The sequence below is a fragment of the Scomber scombrus genome, chromosome 3 (genome assembly GCF_963691925.1).
Source record: "Scomber scombrus chromosome 3, fScoSco1.1, whole genome shotgun sequence".
Lineage (NCBI taxonomy): Eukaryota > Metazoa > Chordata > Actinopteri > Scombriformes > Scombridae > Scomber > Scomber scombrus.
Window position 1 is genome coordinate 34806228 of NC_084972.1, and position 19756 is coordinate 34825983.

At 38.0% G+C, this 19756-nt stretch overlaps 3 protein-coding genes across 3 annotated transcripts in view; all 3 read left to right on the plus strand.

Annotated features, from left to right (window-relative positions):
- Positions 1-5150: 5150 nt before the first annotated feature.
- On the plus strand, positions 5151-9194 carry LOC133977353 (nuclear factor 7, ovary-like). The gene is made up of 2 exons (XM_062415478.1): positions 5151-5227; positions 7529-9194. The coding sequence occupies exon 2, from the start codon at positions 7546-7548 to the stop codon at positions 8932-8934; it is 1389 nt and encodes a 462-aa protein (XP_062271462.1). The 5' UTR covers positions 5151-5227; positions 7529-7545; the 3' UTR covers positions 8935-9194.
- Positions 9195-15072: 5878 nt separating this feature from the next.
- LOC133977440 (zinc-binding protein A33-like) lies at positions 15073-16856 on the plus strand. Its single transcript, XM_062415609.1, has one exon. The coding sequence runs from the start codon at positions 15079-15081 to the stop codon at positions 16465-16467; it is 1389 nt and encodes a 462-aa protein (XP_062271593.1). The 5' UTR covers positions 15073-15078; the 3' UTR covers positions 16468-16856.
- Positions 16857-18104: 1248 nt separating this feature from the next.
- The window catches only part of nicn1 (nicolin 1), a 16090-nt gene continuing 14438 nt past the window's right edge, over positions 18105-19756 (plus strand). The window contains 2 exon segments of the mRNA XM_062415789.1: positions 18105-18197; positions 19686-19756. The exon segment at positions 19686-19756 is cut by the window's right edge and continues 67 nt beyond it. Coding sequence (XP_062271773.1) covers positions 19689-19756 — 68 coding nt within the window. The 5' untranslated portion in view covers positions 18105-18197; positions 19686-19688.

Here is a 19756-nt window from a genome sequence, read left to right on the forward strand (position 1 = left end):
ATATTGCATTACATTTTTGCTTTCCTTGTAATAAAACCAAATATATACAGTGGGAATGTATTTTCCCTTTGACACAAACTGGGCTTCAATATTTGTTCAAGAAGAAGAGGAAACTTTATTTTCAGACACGTCCACAGGTCCATATCAATAAAATAAGATATTATAGAAAACATTTAATTACAATAACAGGACAAACAACAGTACAGATATAAACATGGCAGTAGTGGTTTAAACACATGCAGACATTTGTTCCAAGTCTTCCAAAACCAAACCTTGTCTCACTTTGTAAAGCCTCAGTTAACGATGTCATGACTTCATTTTTTTATTAATTAAATCGAAACATTAAAATCCTCCAGACAGAAGAGACACGAGATAAAACGGCCTGGTTTTTTTTTTACTGGAAATCATGCAAAGATATTCCAGTAGAGACACAGAATATCATATCAATTAAATTTTAAATACTTTTTAACCCTCCTGTTGTCCTCGAGTTAAGGGAAGGAAAATAGGAGGGGAGGGAGAAGGAAGGAAAGGAGGAAGAAGGTAGGAAAGGAGGGAGGGAGGAAGAAGAAAGGAAAGGAGGGAGGAAGGAAGGAAGGTATGAACAAAGGAAGGAAGGAAGGAAAGGAGGGAGGAAGGAAGGGAAGAAAGGAAGGAAGGAAGGAAGGAAGGAAGAAAGGAAGAAAGGAAGGAAGGAAGGAAGGAAGGAAGGAAGGAAGGAAGGAAGGAAGGAAGGAAGGAAGGAAGGAAGGAAGGAAGGAAGGATCAGTCAAAACAGACGGGGTAAATTTGACCCGGGAGGACGACACGAAGGTTAATACTAAAAGGTTTTCAATGTATATTTTGTTTGCAGGAATATGTGTATTGTATATATGAGTGTATTATTCATTCATCACTTACCGGACTCATTATTAGAGTAAATCCTGAACTAACTAACGGTCCTCTGAGCCACATCAGGATCAGACAGATGTTGTTTAATCCTCTTATTATTTGCTATTTTATGAATTAAAATGAGCTTCTGTTCTTTTTGTTTATTTTTATCTCACTGTTGCAGATTTGAAGATTGTTGCTTCTCTTCTTCTTCTTCGTGTGTATTTGCATGTTTTTTTCTTCCTCTGTCACTGAGATTTACTGCTTTCATTTTAAACTTTTTATCACCTAAAACTACTTTAAAATAATCCACTGTAAACTTTAAAATTGAGTTTTTTTTCTTACTTTCTTTCTCTAAAAAAACAAAACAAAAAAACAAGCCCACAAATCTCGTGACTGCTGACATTTTGAGCTTTATCCACTCTAATTGGATCCATGGATGGCTTCAGGCTTTAATTTGCAATTATTTGAAATTGTTTTCACATTTTTGGCACCTTGAAAAGAGTTCTTCCTCTAATTTTCACTGTGACAAATATTCCCTCCTTCCCTCCATCTTCTGCTTTCATTCCTCTCAAGGTTGTCCTTTGTTGCTCAGAGGGTGAAGCTCTGCAAGCTTTGTCAATTGCATGTTTCTTACATAAGAGCGACACCTCAGTGGTGCTCTTATGTAAGAAACATATCATCAACCGGGCCCAATGAATTTTCTCTCCCTCCCCGATTTCAGAGGCGCATTTACCCAGCAGGGGACACGGGTTCAAAACCACAGACAGAGAAAAGAGAGAGAGAGAGAGAAGAAAGAGAGAGAGAGAGAGAGAGAGAGAGAGAGAGAGAGAGAGAGAGAGAGAGAGAGAGAGAGAGAGAGAGAGAGAGAGAGAGAGAGAGAGAGAGAGAGAGAGAGAGAGAGAGAGAGAGAGAGAGAGAGAGAGAGAGAGAGAGAGAGTCTCCAGGTGGAGGAGAGAATATTGCAAATCGTCATGTGTCTGTCCTGTTTTGTCTGGCTCAGAAAAAACTAGTTCTTATCGTGGAGGAAGCAGGCAGATGGCACTGACAACTGACAGAGAGGAGGAATAAAGAAAGGAAGGAAGGAAGGAAAGGAAAGGAAAGAAGGAAGGAAAGAAAAGGAGGAAGGAGGCAGCAAAAACCAGAGTTAGAGACAGCCAGGCAGACACAGTGGATGCCAGCGGTGTGGGTCTCTGAGATAAAAACTCACTGGACATTGCTACTTGGACGGGTTTTCTCTCTCTCTTTCTCTCTCTCCTTCCCTCCCTCCCTCCCTCTCTCCTCTAAGCCCCTGCAGCTACACGCTTGCCTGCGCAGACCATCTGGGACGGAGAGGATTGTTTTTGCAGAGGGAGCCACGGTGCCAGCTTCCTACACTGACTGATCTGGGGGCTTTTTGGAAAGCTCTACTCCCCCTGCTTCAAACACAATGAACAGAATGGATGAATGTATGCCATTGTACTGAATCTGGGGGGGGGGGAAGCACAGGAGAGAGGGGAGGACAAATTGACTGACAGGTGCAGGAAGACAATGATATAATATAATATAAGCAGTGGATTACACCTGTGTGCTATTAACTTCTATCTTTGGGACCAACAGAGATTTTCGGTGTTCCTCACCTCTTTAAAGTTCTTCTTCTAGTTCAGGTTCCACGTACAACACATAGACTGTATATAAAATGGACATAACATCCGTGACGTCACCCATTGGTTTGTGGACTGGTGCTCGGAGGCCAATAGTATCGGATCTGAGCAGCGCCATCTTGAAAATTTCAGGTGCATGCTGGGAAAAATAAAAACAGGGATTCTACTTATATGGGGCATCAGGAGGAGCATGAGGCGCCCTCCTGAACCTGTGAACCAATCAACCTGTCAATCACCACGTAGCCACGCCCTAATGCATACCCTGCTTTATCGTCACATATAAAATCAGGGAGGCCAAAATGTCCCAAATGAACATCATACTGCATTGAAGAAGGCTTTAAACTAGCGATTGAGACCATAAACACATTTTGAAAACGTTTACTGAGGTTAGAAATCAAGTGAGAAGTTGGTGAATTCTCCATTGACTTGTATAGAGACGGAAGTCCTTTTGACACCAAAACGGTCGCCCCCTGGTGGCCTTTTGATAGAATGCAGTTTTAAGTTACTGCCGCGTTGGCCTCATTTCATAGGACCCGAACTCCCCACCTGGTACAACCCAATTCAATCTCAAGTGAGCCAGACCAGTAAAAACCATTATATTATAACCTGTAATCATTTATAATATATTATATATAACTGTACTATAATAAACCATCTATTTACAAATTAAATGAACAGCCTGAGATGTCTTTAGAAAAATGAGCAATTTCAACAACATTATATCTCAGGTTTTATTTTTCGGATTATTTTGCACAGAAGCTGCTGATTGATGTTCTATATATGAATGTTTTAAATATGACCACAACATGTATTCATAAAACCTCTGAAGCAGCAGAAAAATTGACTTTTCTGTAATTCATCCAGTGGGCCAGATTGGACCCCTTGGCAGGCTGGTTTTGGCCCGCAGGCCACATGTTTGATGCCCCTGGGTTAAGGGATAGGTTCAAAAAATGTTCAAGTCAGGTGACCATACTGTATGTCCATATGAAATATATATATAAAAAATACTGTATGACAAAAGGTCCTCAGTAAAAAGTGAAAAAATCCTTATATCTGCTTATAACTAGATTATAGTGTGTTATAAACCTTTTTTTTTTTTAATAAATGCTATATTGAAGGGCTTAAAATAAAGTCTATCTATCCTCATCTCAGTTGCTTTACTGCTTTGACTAATGTATTATAATTAACTTTGGGGGTATTAAAGAGTCCATTCAGGTGACTATACTGTATGTCCATATGAAATATATATTAAAAAATGCCCTTATATCTGCTTGTAACTACATTACAGTGTGTTATAAACCATTTATTTAAGATTTATACATTGCTTAGAAATGTTCATCATCTCAGTCACTTTACTACTTTGATTAATGTGTTATAATTATCTTCAGTAGTATTAAACAGTCCATAAATGCTCATTTAATTCACAGAAACAAAGCTCAGCAGTGCAGGTGGAGCGTCACATATTTCACTCTTTGTTCACAACTGATTTGAGACATCCTGAAAACCGTGTTTCAGGGTTTTTTTTTGGCGATATATCATTACAGGACCAGAGAGGAATAACAGCTGATTCCTGCTGCAGACTGATAAAGCCTCAGGTGTGCTGTCTCTCTCTGATAGCAGAGCTGCACCTGAACCTCATTCTGATGGGAGATGGCTGGTCGGGATGAGGTGCCGTATATCTTATTTTTTCTGGGGCAGATGGAAGATGTGAACGAGGTGATGAGCTCAGTGGAAGAGAGGCACACCTTTTAGATTTAAACACATCAGTCGGTCACTGACTGTGTGGAATCCATGGAGTAAGACTGCCATCTGCTGGTGATTTACTGTAATAACACATAAATACAAGTAGACTGTAACAGCTGGATGTTAATAACAAGTTAAACTCTTTAATGATATTTTTTATAAGTTTTAAGTTTCAAGTTTATTTTATTTATAAAGTAAACTAAGGTAACCCTAACCTAACACTAACTCCTAGAGGGAAATTCAAAGTTGACACAACAGTAGCCTTGTAATAGTTAAGTGATAAAAAAATAAAATTAAAATAAAGTTAAATACTATATGCGATAACAAAACTCTAAAATAATTTGTAATTATATAAATCTACAATACACATTAATCCCCTATACTACATACAAGTGTGCAATATCCCTGGGATTAAAACAGATTTTGCATCAAAGTGCTTCACAAAGGCAGACATATATGTGCACATACAAGCATTAAAAGAAGCAAAATTAAAATAGAACAAAGTTTAAGCACAAATGTAAAACCCAAAGAAATCAGAGAACAAATAAAACAGATTAAACAGCCAGAAAATAAAAGTCAGTCTTCAGATGCATCTTAAATGTATCAACAGACTCTGCATTTTTGCATTTTCTAGTTTTTAGGTCAGTAATAACAACAACAATAAAAGAAACATTTTTGTTTGTATAGATTTTACTCTATTTAAGTGATTTGTTTGTTTTTTTAAATGTTTCTTTGCATGAACAACAACATAAATACCTTCATAAAAACCTTAGAAACTAAATATACAGGTCATGATGTTCTGTACTGTACAGATTAAATCACATAAAACCTGTTAATCATTAATCTTTACAGCTGATGGTTGGTGTATTTCAGACCAAACTAACAACTTCCTCTGAGTGAGTACAGCTACAGGAGAGAAAAGTGGAAAACTAGAACTCTGCTGCTTCAACCTGCTGACTCTCCACACACTGAAGGTGAGTTTGACTAAAAACTGGAGTCACACTGAAAGTACTGTAAACACTGGTGTATAAGTCTCAGTCTATTTTGGGGAGTGTCATGCTGGGAAAAACACTTTTCTATTAAAGACTGGTTTATTTGAATGCACCAGTAGATATTCATTTATAAACAGTGTGACGGGTTAAAGCTGCAGTATGTAGTTATGAGAAAACAAACGAGTACAGACTCCTTCTTCCTCTTTGCTGCAGCTCTGCCTTCTAAGCTCCTCCCACAGAGGAACCTGCTGTGCACGCTGCACGCACGTGAAGGCTCGTCCTCACAGTCAGAGAAGAAACCTGTTTAACTGAGTGAGACACTCTTCCAGGCTCTGATTGGTTGTTTTACTGGATTCTTGCAAATCACATCACCACCACTGGTTTTGTCTCAGTTTATCTGTATTTTATTCTACTATCAGATCATAATGACAATTTTAGCAAATATAACACAATAGTTACAGACTGCAGCTTTAATTGTTAATGTTCTGGTAATGATTTAACTGAACTGAACTGGACCGGTTTATTAACTCAGACCGGGTTCAGTTAGGCTGAGTTTAAATTAAACCTTTTAATAGAACACAGTAACTTTATATATTTAGTACAGTGTGTAGCTGTGTGCTCACTGAGTCCCAACAACTCTTCATCAGAGCTGTCACTGTGTGTAAATAGACTACTGCACCTGAGTCACGCTTCAACATCAGTTTGGTCTGTAAACACTGAAACATCACAGCAACTAGTGTCTGAAATACTTCTGATCAACACACTGAATCATTTTTCTGTCCACCATTAACAGCATTAACGTATGGAGTTTATTCCCTATCTTAATTCAAGAGCATATTAAATGGATTTGAGAGCAGTATTTATTGATTTCATGCTCAGATTTTGTGATATTTTCTCTCAAAACTCTGCTCTCGCGCTCAAATTTGCTGTGCGCATGCTCGCACTGTGTCCTCGCTCTCGGTTACAACGCTGCTCGTGCAGATTTCGTGCGCTCACACTCGAGTTCTTCCTCTCGCGCTCAGGGACTTTGTGCTCGCGGATCTCTGCCCTGCTCTCGGATCAAAGCTGTAAACGGGTGCGTTCGCTGCTCTTCGAGGAGCGTCGCATACGGGCGGGCACTCTTTCAACCGGGTTTATCCACTCCTGACCTCCGGTGCTGTAATAAATGTGGTTTCTCAGGATGTTTTTGAATGGATAGGTAATAAAATAGAAAATATCACACCATTTGATAAACATCAGATTCTTTTATATAAAGATAATCTTACCAAAGAATTTTCAGAACTGGGTAAAAATATCACACACAACTAAATAAATATGTTTCTTCTTTGAAGTTGTTAAATGTATACAAGCCAATTTGTAAATTGAGTGAAACTGCAAAGAAATATTTGGTTTTTTGAAGGTTTTGTTTTTTTAATGATATGAAGTGCCTTGTATTTTCTTATCTTTTTATATATGTTTTTATTATATCCTTTTATGTGTATAGCCTTGTAGATTTGATTTATAATGGAGATATCTTTGTATTGTAAAAAGAATGCACATATTTTCCTATCGAGAGTTTTTTTGTATATTACGGAAATGTTAATAAAGTTTATTGGAGGAAAAAAAAAAAAAAAAGTGGTTTCTTTCATTTTTTTGACCACTGTTGGAATAAAATATCATTTAATAAAAATTATTATTATAATACAATATAGCTATTTTAATGAAAATCACGGACGCTTGTGTATTTATTAAATGATATTTTATTCAAACAATGGTCAAAAAAATGAAAGAAACCACATTTATTACAGCACCGGAGGTCAGGAGTGGATAAACCCGGTTGAAAGAGTGCCCGCCCGTATGCGACGCTCCTTGAAGAGCAGCGAACGCACCAAATTTGAGCGCAAGAGCAGAGTTTTGAGAGAAAATATCACAAAATCTGAGCATGAAATCAATAAATATGCTCTCATATCCATTTAATATGCTCTTGAATTAAGATAGGGAATAAACTCCATATAACGGGTCTATTTTCATCAGCTGCAGACACATCTGCAGTGCACAGCGTGTGTCTGTTTATAGGAAGTTATAGTTCATAGTGATTGTTATTAGTGTGGAGCCTTTTACATCCCTATAATCACATCCAGATCCAACTTCTCTCTGTATTTTACTGGTTAATAGGACACATTGTTAAATAAGAATTAAAATAGAAAAATATATTGCGTTAAAAGTGCGTCTTATACACCAGTTTTTACGGTAAATGTCAGTGAAGCCATGACTGACTGTACTTTCTGTCTGCTGTGTTTTCAGCTTCACTCAGAGACTAAATGGCTTCCAGATCAGAGGAGAATTTCTGCTGTCCGGTCTGTCATGAGGTCTTTATAGATCCTGTTCTTCTGTCATGTAGCCACAGCTTCTGTAAAGACTGTCTGAAGAGCTGGTGGAGAGAGAAACTGACACATGAGTGTCCAGTTTGTAAGAGAAGATCTTCAAAGGCTGAACCACCTTGTAACCTGGCGTTAAAGAACCTGTGTGAGTCCTTCTTACAGGACAGAGATCAGAGAGCTTCAGAGGCTCTCTGCAGTCTGCACTCTGAGAAACTCAAACTCTTCTGTCTGGACCATCAGCAGCCAGTGTGTGTCGTCTGCAGAGATTCAGAAAAACACACCAACCACAGATTCAGACCCATCGATGAAGCTGCACCACAACACAAGAAGGAACTTGAGGAAACTCTGAAGCCCTTAAAGGAGAAGTTAAAGGTTTGTGAACAAGTTAAAGTGAAGTTTGATCAAACATCAAAACACATGAAGGTCCAGGCCCAACACACAGAGAGGCAGATTAAGGAGCAGTTTAAGAAGCTTCACCAGTTTCTAGAAGAGGAAGAGGAGGCCAGGATGGCTGCTCTGAGGGAGGAAGAGGAGCAGAAGAGTCAGATGATGAAGGAGAAGATGGAGGCTCTGAGCAGAGAGATAGCAGCTCTTTCACACACAGTCAGAGCCACAGAGGAGGAGCTGAGAGCTGAAGACGTCTCATTCCTGAACAACTACAAGGCTGCAGTGGAAAGAGTCCAGCGCTGCCCCCTGCTGGATGATCCACAGCTGCCCTCAGGAGCTCTGATAGACCAGGCCAAACACCTGGGCAACCTGGCCTTCAACATCTGGAACAAAATGAAGGAGATGGTCTCCTACACTCCTGTCATTCTGGATCCAAACACTGCTCATCCAGAACTCATCCTGTCTGAAGATCTGACCAGTGTGAGACTAAGAGGAAAGAAACAGCAGCTTCCTGATAATCCAGAGAGGTTTGATTATTATTTCTCTGTCCTGGGCTCTGAGGGCTTTAACTCAGGGACTCACAGCTGGGATGTCGAGGTTGGAGACAGTAAAGTCTGGTCACTGGGTGTGTTATCAGAGTCTGTTCAGAGGAAGGGACGCATACAGTCTGGATTATGGAGAATACGGTTCTATGATGATAAATACTCAGCATATTCACCATCAGCTCCCTCCACTATTCTCTCAGTGAAGAAGAAGTTCCAGAGGATCAGAGTGAATCTGGACTGGAACAGAGGAAATCTGTCGTTCTCTGATCCTGATACTAACACACACATACACACCTTCACACACACTTTCACTGACACACTGTTTCCATACATTAACACTAAGGATAAACTGAAGATTTCTCCACTGAAGGTCTCTGTGACAAAACAACAGGTCTGATCGATGTCTGTAGTTTGTACATAAAGTGATGTGTATGTTTCTTTAAGGACTGCTGGACTGTTCAGTATTGTGTTAGGTGATTGGTTAGATGTGTGTTCTGTTGACCAATCAGAGATTAGTACCATAGAGGGATAATTTGGGGCAATATTCAGTGAAGGATGGCTACCAGAGGCTAAGTTATATTGAGCTGCAGTCACAATTATACAGTTCTGAGTGTGAGTTTGTGTTTATTAGTTATATATATTAAGAGAATTCATTGATATTTGACATTTTGTCTATAATTCAAGATTAAGAGAGAATTTGTATTTTGTTAACTTCCACTGGATTGTCGAGGACCACATGTAGATGATGATGGAGGTGTAGCCTACATGGATATATTTGGGTTTTTAATGTTGACAGTTTATAATTCTGTACATATTTAAAGTGTCATCTGGATTAATAGTTTGTAATATCATGTTACTGTTTCAGAGGATTGTGTTCGTTTAATCAGTAAAATAGTAAATCCAAAGAATTATAAGTTAAATACAAAACCAAGAAAAAATAAATAAATTCAAAATAGATTACAAAATCCAGATTATGTACGAGATTCTTTAGTCATCAGAGCATTTTTGAGTTTAATTTTGTATCTGGGCAAAGAGAGAATCAGTAAGTAAATGCAAATGTCTATTCTATAACTAGGCTCCATGTTATTAGTGCCTCGGGGCGAATATATACATCAAAACATGCGGCTTGATCGGGAAAGAGGTGCTGTGACATTTGGTGTTGAAATTCCAATTTTTCCCAAAGTTATTCCCAAAAAACGGGAAAATTCTCCATTGGAAATGAATGGGACTTTTTTTTTTAAACCCACAAAATTTTACATTTTTCACCTTTTTTCAGAGTCACCTAGCTCTCTTATACCTGCACATATAAATGTGATTCAAACTTTAAAACGGAGGAAAACTTCGGCTCTCTCCAAAACACCAAACTGTTTTTACATAACATGTAAACTTTTCAAACTATGAGCAGTCAAACGAGGAGTGGAAATCACTTTTTCTTCAAAGTTAGAGTGGAAGCGTCAGTTAGCTTGAGTGCGAGAAGCAGTAAAAAATAACCTTAATTTTTATTTTTAACTCGAGCTCACGGCCAAACCGTGAAAAGGAGACAAATAATTTTTTGTCAAAATATAGACATAGGTGTTGGGATTCATAAAATGTGACGTTGACAGGCGGGGTCTGCACAAAATGTAAACGGGGGGGCCGAGACCGGCAGCAATACCTGTCTCGCTCCCCATTGGCCCTAATGTAATCGTCTTTTTTTTCAAAAGAATCTCACTCTGTGTTCACTCTGAGCTTACTCGCTGATTTTAAGGAATATCTGAATAAAATAAACACTTTCAGAATCTGCTGGCTTCTGTGTCTCTCACAGTGTTTTCGGTTTTTGGACAGGAGTTACGGTTTTCTCACAGTTTGCAATTGTTCGGGACCTTGTTAGAAGCCAATTTCTGGGGGCATTTTGAGAATTTCCAAGCAGATTCTCACACATCGCCATAGCAACCGTAGGGCCTTAGCTGCCCTTAGCAACCTGTTGCTGGGCAGAAACTGAGCTACTTTGTTGTGATTGGCTAATTCCTGTCTGTCTGTTTTGCCAGTTAACCGAGCTAATTCATTTGAATGGAGTGATTAATTCATGTTTACTGTGGACAAAATAAATAGTTTTATTGTATTGTATTGTTTTGTATTGTGGTTGTATGATTTGTGGTCTATAAAAAGATTCAACATTTATCAATAGAAGATGAACAAAATGTACATAATTATGATGAGTAATATAATTTCATACAATTAAGTAATTTAAAATAAAAAAGTATGATAAAATCTACTCTCTTAATGATAAGATTTACTTAATAATTTCATAACAGTGATGTTCCTGTCTGTGAAAAAATGAAGTAGACTTTACTTAATTAGTTTAAATAAATATTATTCATGCTTAAATATGATGAACATTTACTTAATATTTCAGGGATGTTAAGTTGAGAATAAAGTACATTACACTTGATACTGACTAGTAAGATGTACTTAATACTGGAAACCAGAATATGATCAGGGTGATTTTTGAACTCTGGAAATAAATCGTGTACTCATCCCGGCAGCAGTCCCGTGGCACTCAAAATTTCCCTGTAATTTCCAAAACGTTTCTGCAGCAATACAATATTACAGTAAGTGCAGTACTTGCAGAACATTTTGCTGCTAATACTTAAACACTTTCAAAAGTAGTAGGCTATTTAACAATGTAGGTAGATATATCAGTCATTTAAATTGACAATTGAAACTATGATATAATGCAAGCTTACAATATAAATATTAGAGGCTGAAACTACAAAGCGACTTTTCCACAATATAAACTGACTATTTATTAATAACTGTTATTCATTTAGTTGAAATATTGGTGATCAAGGTTATGATTTGGCTCCCTGGCTGATAAAACCATTAGTGAGATGTTTTTTGGTATCTAATTTATGTTAAATCATTTAATTTTTTAACCTCTGTGACGTTTTCACAACAGCTGAGACAGCGTTCACAACAAGGGTCATTTTTCCTCGTTCTTTGGCTTTTTCAGGATCTTTAATTCCACCACTAACTAAATAATAATAATATGTGTTTCTGTTGATCTATTTCTGAGAGCAGGACCTCAGTCTGAGAGCTCGTAAAGTTCTTCATCTAAGTCTTTGGTGCCATTTTCATGAATGGAGCTTCTCTACAACCTGCTGGACAGATGACCTTATATGGTATTTTGAGGGCGTCATTCATGTTAATTTACTTTTTCAGGAACGCACGTTCATTTAGAACAGGAGGGATTCATCATGTTTACGAAAGTCATTAACGACTGTTTCATGGTGATACAAGTGTTTGGTGAAGCCGATGTGGCACACTCATGAATTCCACTTTACGAAAAAGGATGACGGATTTAAGGAAAAAAATACAAACATGTTCTTGCATCTTGCTCAATGAGAGTTAATTTTATTAGCTTCATGCAGGTCATGATGTGCTGTACTGTACATATAATATCAGATAAAACCTGTTAATCATTCATCTTTACAGCTGATGGTTGGTGTAGTTTTTGAACTATGGACTGAAACACACCCTGTGTTACTGTGAAGCTACAACATTTATCAGAAGAGATCTGACAAAGCTCCGCCCCTCACCTGACTCACCTGAGACAAACCAGGAAACAGTTTATTGTTGGTCTCTAAAGAGACACACAGACTGAAAAACAGAGCATCAGATTCACCTTCAGACCAAACTAACAACTTCCTCTGAGTGAGTACAGCTACAGGAGAGAAAAGTGGAAAACTAGAACTCTGCTGCTTCAACCTGCTGACTCTCCACACACTGAAGGTGAGTTTGACTAAAAACTGGAATCACAGTGAAAGTCAATGTCAGTGAAGTTAGTAGAGGAGGGATTCAATACGCCCTGTTCGGTTCAATACGTAAAAGTGACCCGTGATAGTTCGGTACACCTGTCATAAAACTTTAATTTTCAATTCTTGGTCCTTGTACGTGCACGTTGTGCATTTAGAGATACTCAGGACTAGAGGGCTGTTACACAAGAGCAGGATTCAGAAATCCAGGATAACTGAAAAGGCGAGGCTCGACAAAGTCTCATCAGTTCATTCTGGCTTAATCTGTTGCATGTTTACCAGGCCAGGATGAGGATATGAAGCTATGTGAAGCCAGGTCTAAGTCATTGATTTAAGTGCTTGTTCACAGCTTTCTTAAATAGACCACTCGATCCATCAGATTTATTGATGCAGACATGGAAAAACACGAGCTGCACATTTCTCACCAAGTGAGCAACAGCTTCCAGTGGAAACTAATGAGGAGGTGAAAGATAAATGTTAAAAGAGAAATAAGTCTGATGTTATTAAACTGAGAGAAAAAGCCTGAAAGACTAATTCAAAAAATTTAACAGTCCAAGAATTGATAGCCATATGCGCAAATCTCTCTCTCTCTCTCTCTCTCTCTCTCTCTCTCTCTCTCTCTCTCTCTCTCTCTGTGTGTGTGAGTGTGTAAATGAATTACTTAGAGGGTGTGGCCAGGGAAAGTGTTGAAGGCTTGCACCAGTGATTTCAACAGCCTCCCAAATCCTATAGAGCTGTAAACAGAATCTTTATTCAGATTTTCAGCATCTCTAACTGAATATAAGAACATGCTTCTTATGAAGAAACTTAGTGAAACACAGATCATCTGTGGATGGTGAGGGCTCCACGCTGCACAATGCTGAACTTTGGGACCCAGCAGTCTGCACAGAAAGCTCCTCTCAGTATTAGAACTTCTTCATCTAACACGTTAACATCCAAACAAGGGCAAGCTGTTGTGAAGAAAGAAACACGTGAATAGGACTTTATGTATTACACTCACTGACTTCATTACATCCATCTTTGCTTCATCAGCTGTTTCTAATCATCTAAAAACCTGCAGGAATATTCATCAAACCTCAGTATGAACCACAGTCTTCATAAAAACAATATGACAGTAAGCCTAGCTAATATTGACTCACATATGATCATAAAAAATTAGAATTATAATTGTTTTAATTATAATGTATCTTTGGTATTTTAATGCAGGCTAATAAAAATGAGACAGGATACAAACAAACAGAGAACCATGATATAACTTTAAAACACTTCATTTCCAACCGGAGGGACAGCTGACTGAATAAATAAAACACCAGGATTAACTAAACCTGGCTGTTAGCCTGGTCTGGAGCAGGCTGGCCGTACAGAATAAATCTCCATGGTAACAGAATAAATCTCCATGGTAACTTATGCTCCTCTGCTTTCATGCAACCGAGTCTTGGCTAAATTCAGCTAAAAAAATAAAAATTTGAAGAGTTTATGAATCTAAATGTGTGGAAACATTTTATATTCAGCTTTGAGTACGAAGAATAGGACGAATAGACCGTCAACAAACAGCACAGTGTGCAAGCATTGCTTTGCAAAAGTGGGGGGGCACTGTTTTTATGATGTCATCCAAAAATATACTGTACATACACAAGGCTTAAAGTTTGCCAGATACAGAAACTGTAGCTAATCATTTACAAAAATTAACATCACCAACAACTAATATAATGTGTGCTGTATTGCTTATTTCTCATAACCTCACACACACATCAGACCAATTTACATTAATACAGGCCTAGACTCACACACACGCAAGTCACACCAAACGCATTGTCTACATAAGCAGAAGTTAATTGAATGTCATGCATCGTTTATTCAAATTAACTTACAACCTATTAGTTTAGTTAAATTACACAATGCTAAATCTGAAGTTATGTTCGTGGGACAAATCCTAAATAATCACAGCAGACGGAGCTGCCATTAAAAACAAATGTATTGCTACATTGCTTTTTTCTCATAACCACAATCATAAGCCTAGATTCACACACATTGTATAACCTATGCATAATGTTAAATCTGAAGTAGGTTAAGTCCAACAATAATCAGAGCTGAGCAGACGGCGCTGCCATAATAAAAAACACCAGAGTAATTTAGGTTTGATGTTTTTCTTGTCATCAGGTTTCTACTCCAAAACAGTCCAATGAATCACCACAAAGGGTCAGATTGGTTACTGCAGGTCTCGTTCTCCTGTCTTCTTTCTTCTGCTACTCATTATTATTATCTTTTTATTTTTGAATCATGCTGAAAGAAGTGGGCAGACGGCGTTCCCCTGCCCACTTCACCCCTGCTTTGCAAATATCGGCTACTCATCAGGTAACACATCCAGCGTGTCTCACTTAACGTCACCATCACCCTAAAACACCCTAAAACATGTAGAAATAATGGAAGCAGCATCTTCATAGTGAAAGACCTGCAGCCCTATTCAGTGGTTACGAACATCAGATTCTGTCAAAAAATGAAAACAATTGAACCTCGTTATTATGTTCCTGATTTAAAATAGAAAAGGCAAAAAACCTACTGGATGTTAGAGTTAAAATAATATTAAGATACAGAAACCGAACCGTTACCGTGGCCCAAAAACTGTGATGCATACTGAACCGTGGTCACATTGTACTGCTGCATCCCTAGAAGTTAGTAGAGGAGGGATGGGAGCCATGACTGACTACTTTCTATCTGCTGTGTTTTCAGCTTCACTCAGAGACTAAATGGCTTCCAGATCAGAGGAGGATCTCTGCTGTCCAGTCTGTCATGAGGTCTTTAGAGATCCTGTTCTTCTGTCATGTAGCCACAGCTTCTGTAAAGACTGTCTGAAGAGCTGGTGGAGAGAGAAACCAACACATGAGTGTCCAGTTTGTAAGAGAAGATCTTCAAAGGATGAACCACCTCGTAACCTGGCGTTAAAGAACCTGTGTGAGTCCTTCTTACAGGACAGAGATCAGAGAGCTTCAGAGGCTCTCTGCAGTCTGCACTCTGAGAAACTCAAACTCTTCTGTCTGGACCATCAGCAGTCAGTGTGTCACATCTGCAGAGATTCAGAAAAACACACCAACCACAGATTCAGACCCATCGATGAAGCTGCACCACAACACAAGAAGGAACTTGAGGAAACTCTGAAGCCCTTAAAGGAGAAGTTAAAGGTTTGTGAAGTAGTTAAAGTGAAGTTTGATCAAACAGCAAAACACATTAAGGTCCAGGCCCAACACACAGAAAGGCAGATTAAGGAGCAGTTTAAGAAGCTTCACCAGTTTCTAGAAGAGGAAGAGGAGGCCAGGATGGCTGCTCTGAGGGAGGAAGAGGAGCAGAAGAGTCAGATGATGAAGGAGAAGATGGAGGCTCTGAGCAGAGAGATAGCAGCTCTTTCACACACAGTCAGAGCCACAGAGGAGGAGCTGAGAGCTGAAGACGTCTCATTCCTGAACAACTACAAGGCTGCAGTGGAAAGAGTCCAGCGCTGCCCCCTGCTGGATGATCCACAGCTGCCCTCAGGAGCTCTGATAGACCAGGCCAAACACCTGGGCAACCTGGCCTTCAACATCTGGAACAACATTAAGGAGATGGTCTCCTACACTCCTGTCATTCTGGATCCAAACACTGCTGATCAAGAACTCATCCTGTCTGAAGATCTGACCAGTGTGAGATGTGAAGGAGAGAAACAGCAGCTTCCTGATAATCCAGAGAGGTTTGATGATTATTACTTTGTCCTGGGCTCTGAGGGCTTTAACTCAGGGACTCACAGCTGGGATGTCGAGGTTGGAGACAATAAATACTGGTTACTGGGTGTGTCATCAGAGTCTGTTGAGAGGAAGGGAGGCATACACTCTGCATTATGGAGAATAGGGTTCTATGATGATAAATACTCAGCACGGTCAGCACCAGCTCCCCTCACTATTCTCCCAGTGAAGAAGAAGCTCCAGAGGATCAGAGTGAATCTGGACTGGAACAGAGGAAATCTGTCGTTCTCTGATCCTGATACTAACACACACATACACACCTTCACACATACTTTCACTGACAAACTGTTTCCATTCATTAGCAGTGATGATGAACTGAAGATTTCTCCACTGAAGGTCTCTGTGACAAAACATCAGGTGTGATGGATGTCTGTAGTTTGTACATAAAGTGATGTGTATGTTTCTTTAAGGACTGCTGGACTGTTCAGTATTGTGTGAGGTGATTGGTTAGATGTGTGTTCTGTTGACCAATCAGAGATTAGTACCATAGAGGGATAATTTGGGGCAGTATTCAGTGAAGGATGGCTACCAGAGGCTAAGTTATATTGAGCTGCAGTCACAATTATACAGTTCTGAGTGTGAGTTTTTGTTTATTAGTTATATATATTAAGACAATTTATTGATATTTGACATTTTGTCTATAATTCAAGATTAAGAGAGAATTTGTATTTTGTTAACTTCCACTGGATTGTTGAGGATCACATGTAGATGATGATGGAGGTGTAGCCTACATGGATATATTTGGGTTTCTAATGTTGACAGTTTATAATTCTGTACATATTTAAAGTGTCATCTGGATTAATAGTTTGTTATATCATGTTACTGTTTCAGAGGATTTTGTTCGATTCATCAATAAAATAGTAAATTCATAGTTTAATTTTGTATCTGGGCAAAGAGAGAATCAGTAAATGTAAATGTCTATTCTATAACTGGGCTCCATGTTATCTTATTGAATACTGTCCTGGAGCTGTATGCTACATTTGTAAATAAAAGTTAAAAAATAATGTTTTGAAACTTTCTGCTAAATCTGTACTCATGTATTTCAACTTAAAAATAAAAGTACATATTTGAAGAATATCAATATCAAAAATAGTCAGTACATTACACTTCAGAAAAAGTGGAGCGGTTGCATCACAAGAATTGGAGAAAGTTCTGACTAAACGTTTCTGCAGTAATACAATATTACAGTCAGTGAGGTACTTACAGAATATTTTGCTGCTAATACTTAAACACTTTCAAAGTAGTTTTTCTGTGCAGGACTTTTACTTGTAATACATTATTTAGAAGTATTTTTACATAGTTTATATTAATACTTTTACTTAATTAAACTATCTGAATTAGGGCTGCATGATGTGGACAAATTATTGTATCTCGATATTGATATGATACATGATATGACCGCAGGTCAGACTGATGCAGCAGCTGCAGGTCAGACTGATGCAGCAGCTGCAGGTTATATTGATGCAGCTGCAGGTTAGACTGATGCAGCAGCTGCAGGTTATATTGATGCAGCTGCAGGTTAGACTGATGCAGCAGCTGCAGGTTAGACTGATGTAGCTGCAGGTTAGACTGATGCAGCTGCTGCAGGTTATATTGATGCAGCTGCAGGTTAGACTGATGCAGCAGCTGCAGGTTAGACTGATGCAGCAGCTGCAGGTTATATTGATGCAGCTGCAGGTTAGACTGATGCAGCAGCTGCAGGTTAGACTGATGCAGCTGCAGGTTAAACTGATGCAGCAGCTGCAGGTTAGACTGATGCAGCTGCAGGTTAGACTGATGCAGCAGCTGTAGGTTATATTGATGCAGCTGCAGGTTAGACTGATGCAGCTGCAGGTCAGACTGATGCAGCTGCAGGTTAAACTGATGCAGCTGCTTCAGGTTATATTGATGCAGCTGCAGGTTATATTGATGCAGTCTGGAGCAGCTGAAGGTGCTGCTGGCCCTTTAAGACTCTCTCTGTCGCCTTGGTTACAGCCCGGAAGTAACAGTATCTCTGGCATGCTATCGTCTCAGACTGAAACCTTTCTCCATCTTCAGGTCAGATTAATTTCCTCCTCTCTGCTCCTGAACCGCTGTGACTGCTCTCTGACACGGTGAGATAGACCCTGAACTAACACAGCGTCACTTTTATTCACTTCCTCCTGTTTTTATGTCACTAGTAACGTGAACTCAGCTGTTAGCAGTTAGCCTCGGAGCTAACGCTGCAGATCAGCTGTTTCAGTGTTATTAAACAGCTGATCTGCAGCAGTAAACATTCAACTGAATATTTACAGTAGAAAGCTGCTGAATTATCTGTGTGTGTGTGTGTGTGTGTGTGTGTGTGTGTGTGTGTGTGTGTGTGTGTGTGTGTGTGTGTGTGTGTGTGTGTGTCGCTGTCCATGGTGCTGCAGTAGTTACAGTAAGGTCTGGGTCAGTAAACTGTAATTAATCAGAATAATAATCATTTTATTTGTACATAAAGCAGTTTTTATACAATTCATATTTAAAGGAGCATGAAGCAATGTTAACAAAGAACAAAAGATAAATAAACATTAATGAAACATTTAAAAATAACTTTACATTAATAAAAATAGAATAAATACAGTATATAAAATCAATTAAAATACAACATTTTAATATTAGTGCATCAGATGTGAAGATGACTAATAGAAACATTATTTAAATATTTAGAGTTATGACGTCAAATATTATATAAAGTTCATTTATTATCAACTGGAGCCCTCTTTTAAAAAGGTTAAATGTTATGTTATCATTAATATTTTTACTCATTGTTGTATTTTAGAAGGATTTGGAGAGTTATTTTTATTTTATTATTTTTTTTACAAAAACTTCACATAAGATTTTTATTGAAAAAATATTATATAAAAGTATAATTTCCTGTTTTATGTATAACAATATTAATATTTGTAGCATTGTTGTTTGGTAAGTTTTTATATCAACAAAGCAAAAATATAATAAAACAACAACCCCATAAATCATTTAAATTATTCATAATTGAAATAAAATATTATTTTGAGTCTCTGAATTAAAAAAAACCTACTCACAGTATTTTAATTGAAGATGTCACTTATAACTTTTTTACTTTTATTTAATTATTAGGTTTTTTTGTATTATTATTTTTGCCTTTTATTTCATTTATCTTTTATTTATGAACCTGAATGACTGTTTTTTGTATATTCTGTCCAACAAAGAATAAAAAATCATATTATTATCATTATTATTATTAATAGTAGTAATTGTAGCATTATTGTCATTAAGTTTTATTTATTCATTCATGTTTATGTCACAGAGACCTGAGAACAGTTTATTCTCATCAGAGCTGTTATTAACTCTTCTTTCATTATCGATTCATCTGTTGATTGATTTCTAGATTAATCGATTTTGTCTTTTAATCCATAAAAAACCCCAAAATATTCACATTTAAGCAGCTGAAACCAGAGAATTTAAACTTTATTTCCTTTAAAAATGACTCAAAATGAACAGAAATAGTTTTAAATTAATTAATATTCTGTTAATAGATTAATTGATGAATATATTCAGCTGTAGTATGAATTGTGTGTTTTTGTGTGTTTGTCGTCCAGACGATGAGCGGCAGCAGCGAGGACGTGAAGCCGGTGAGCTGCAGCATCAAACCTGCCGTTTACCTTCAGAT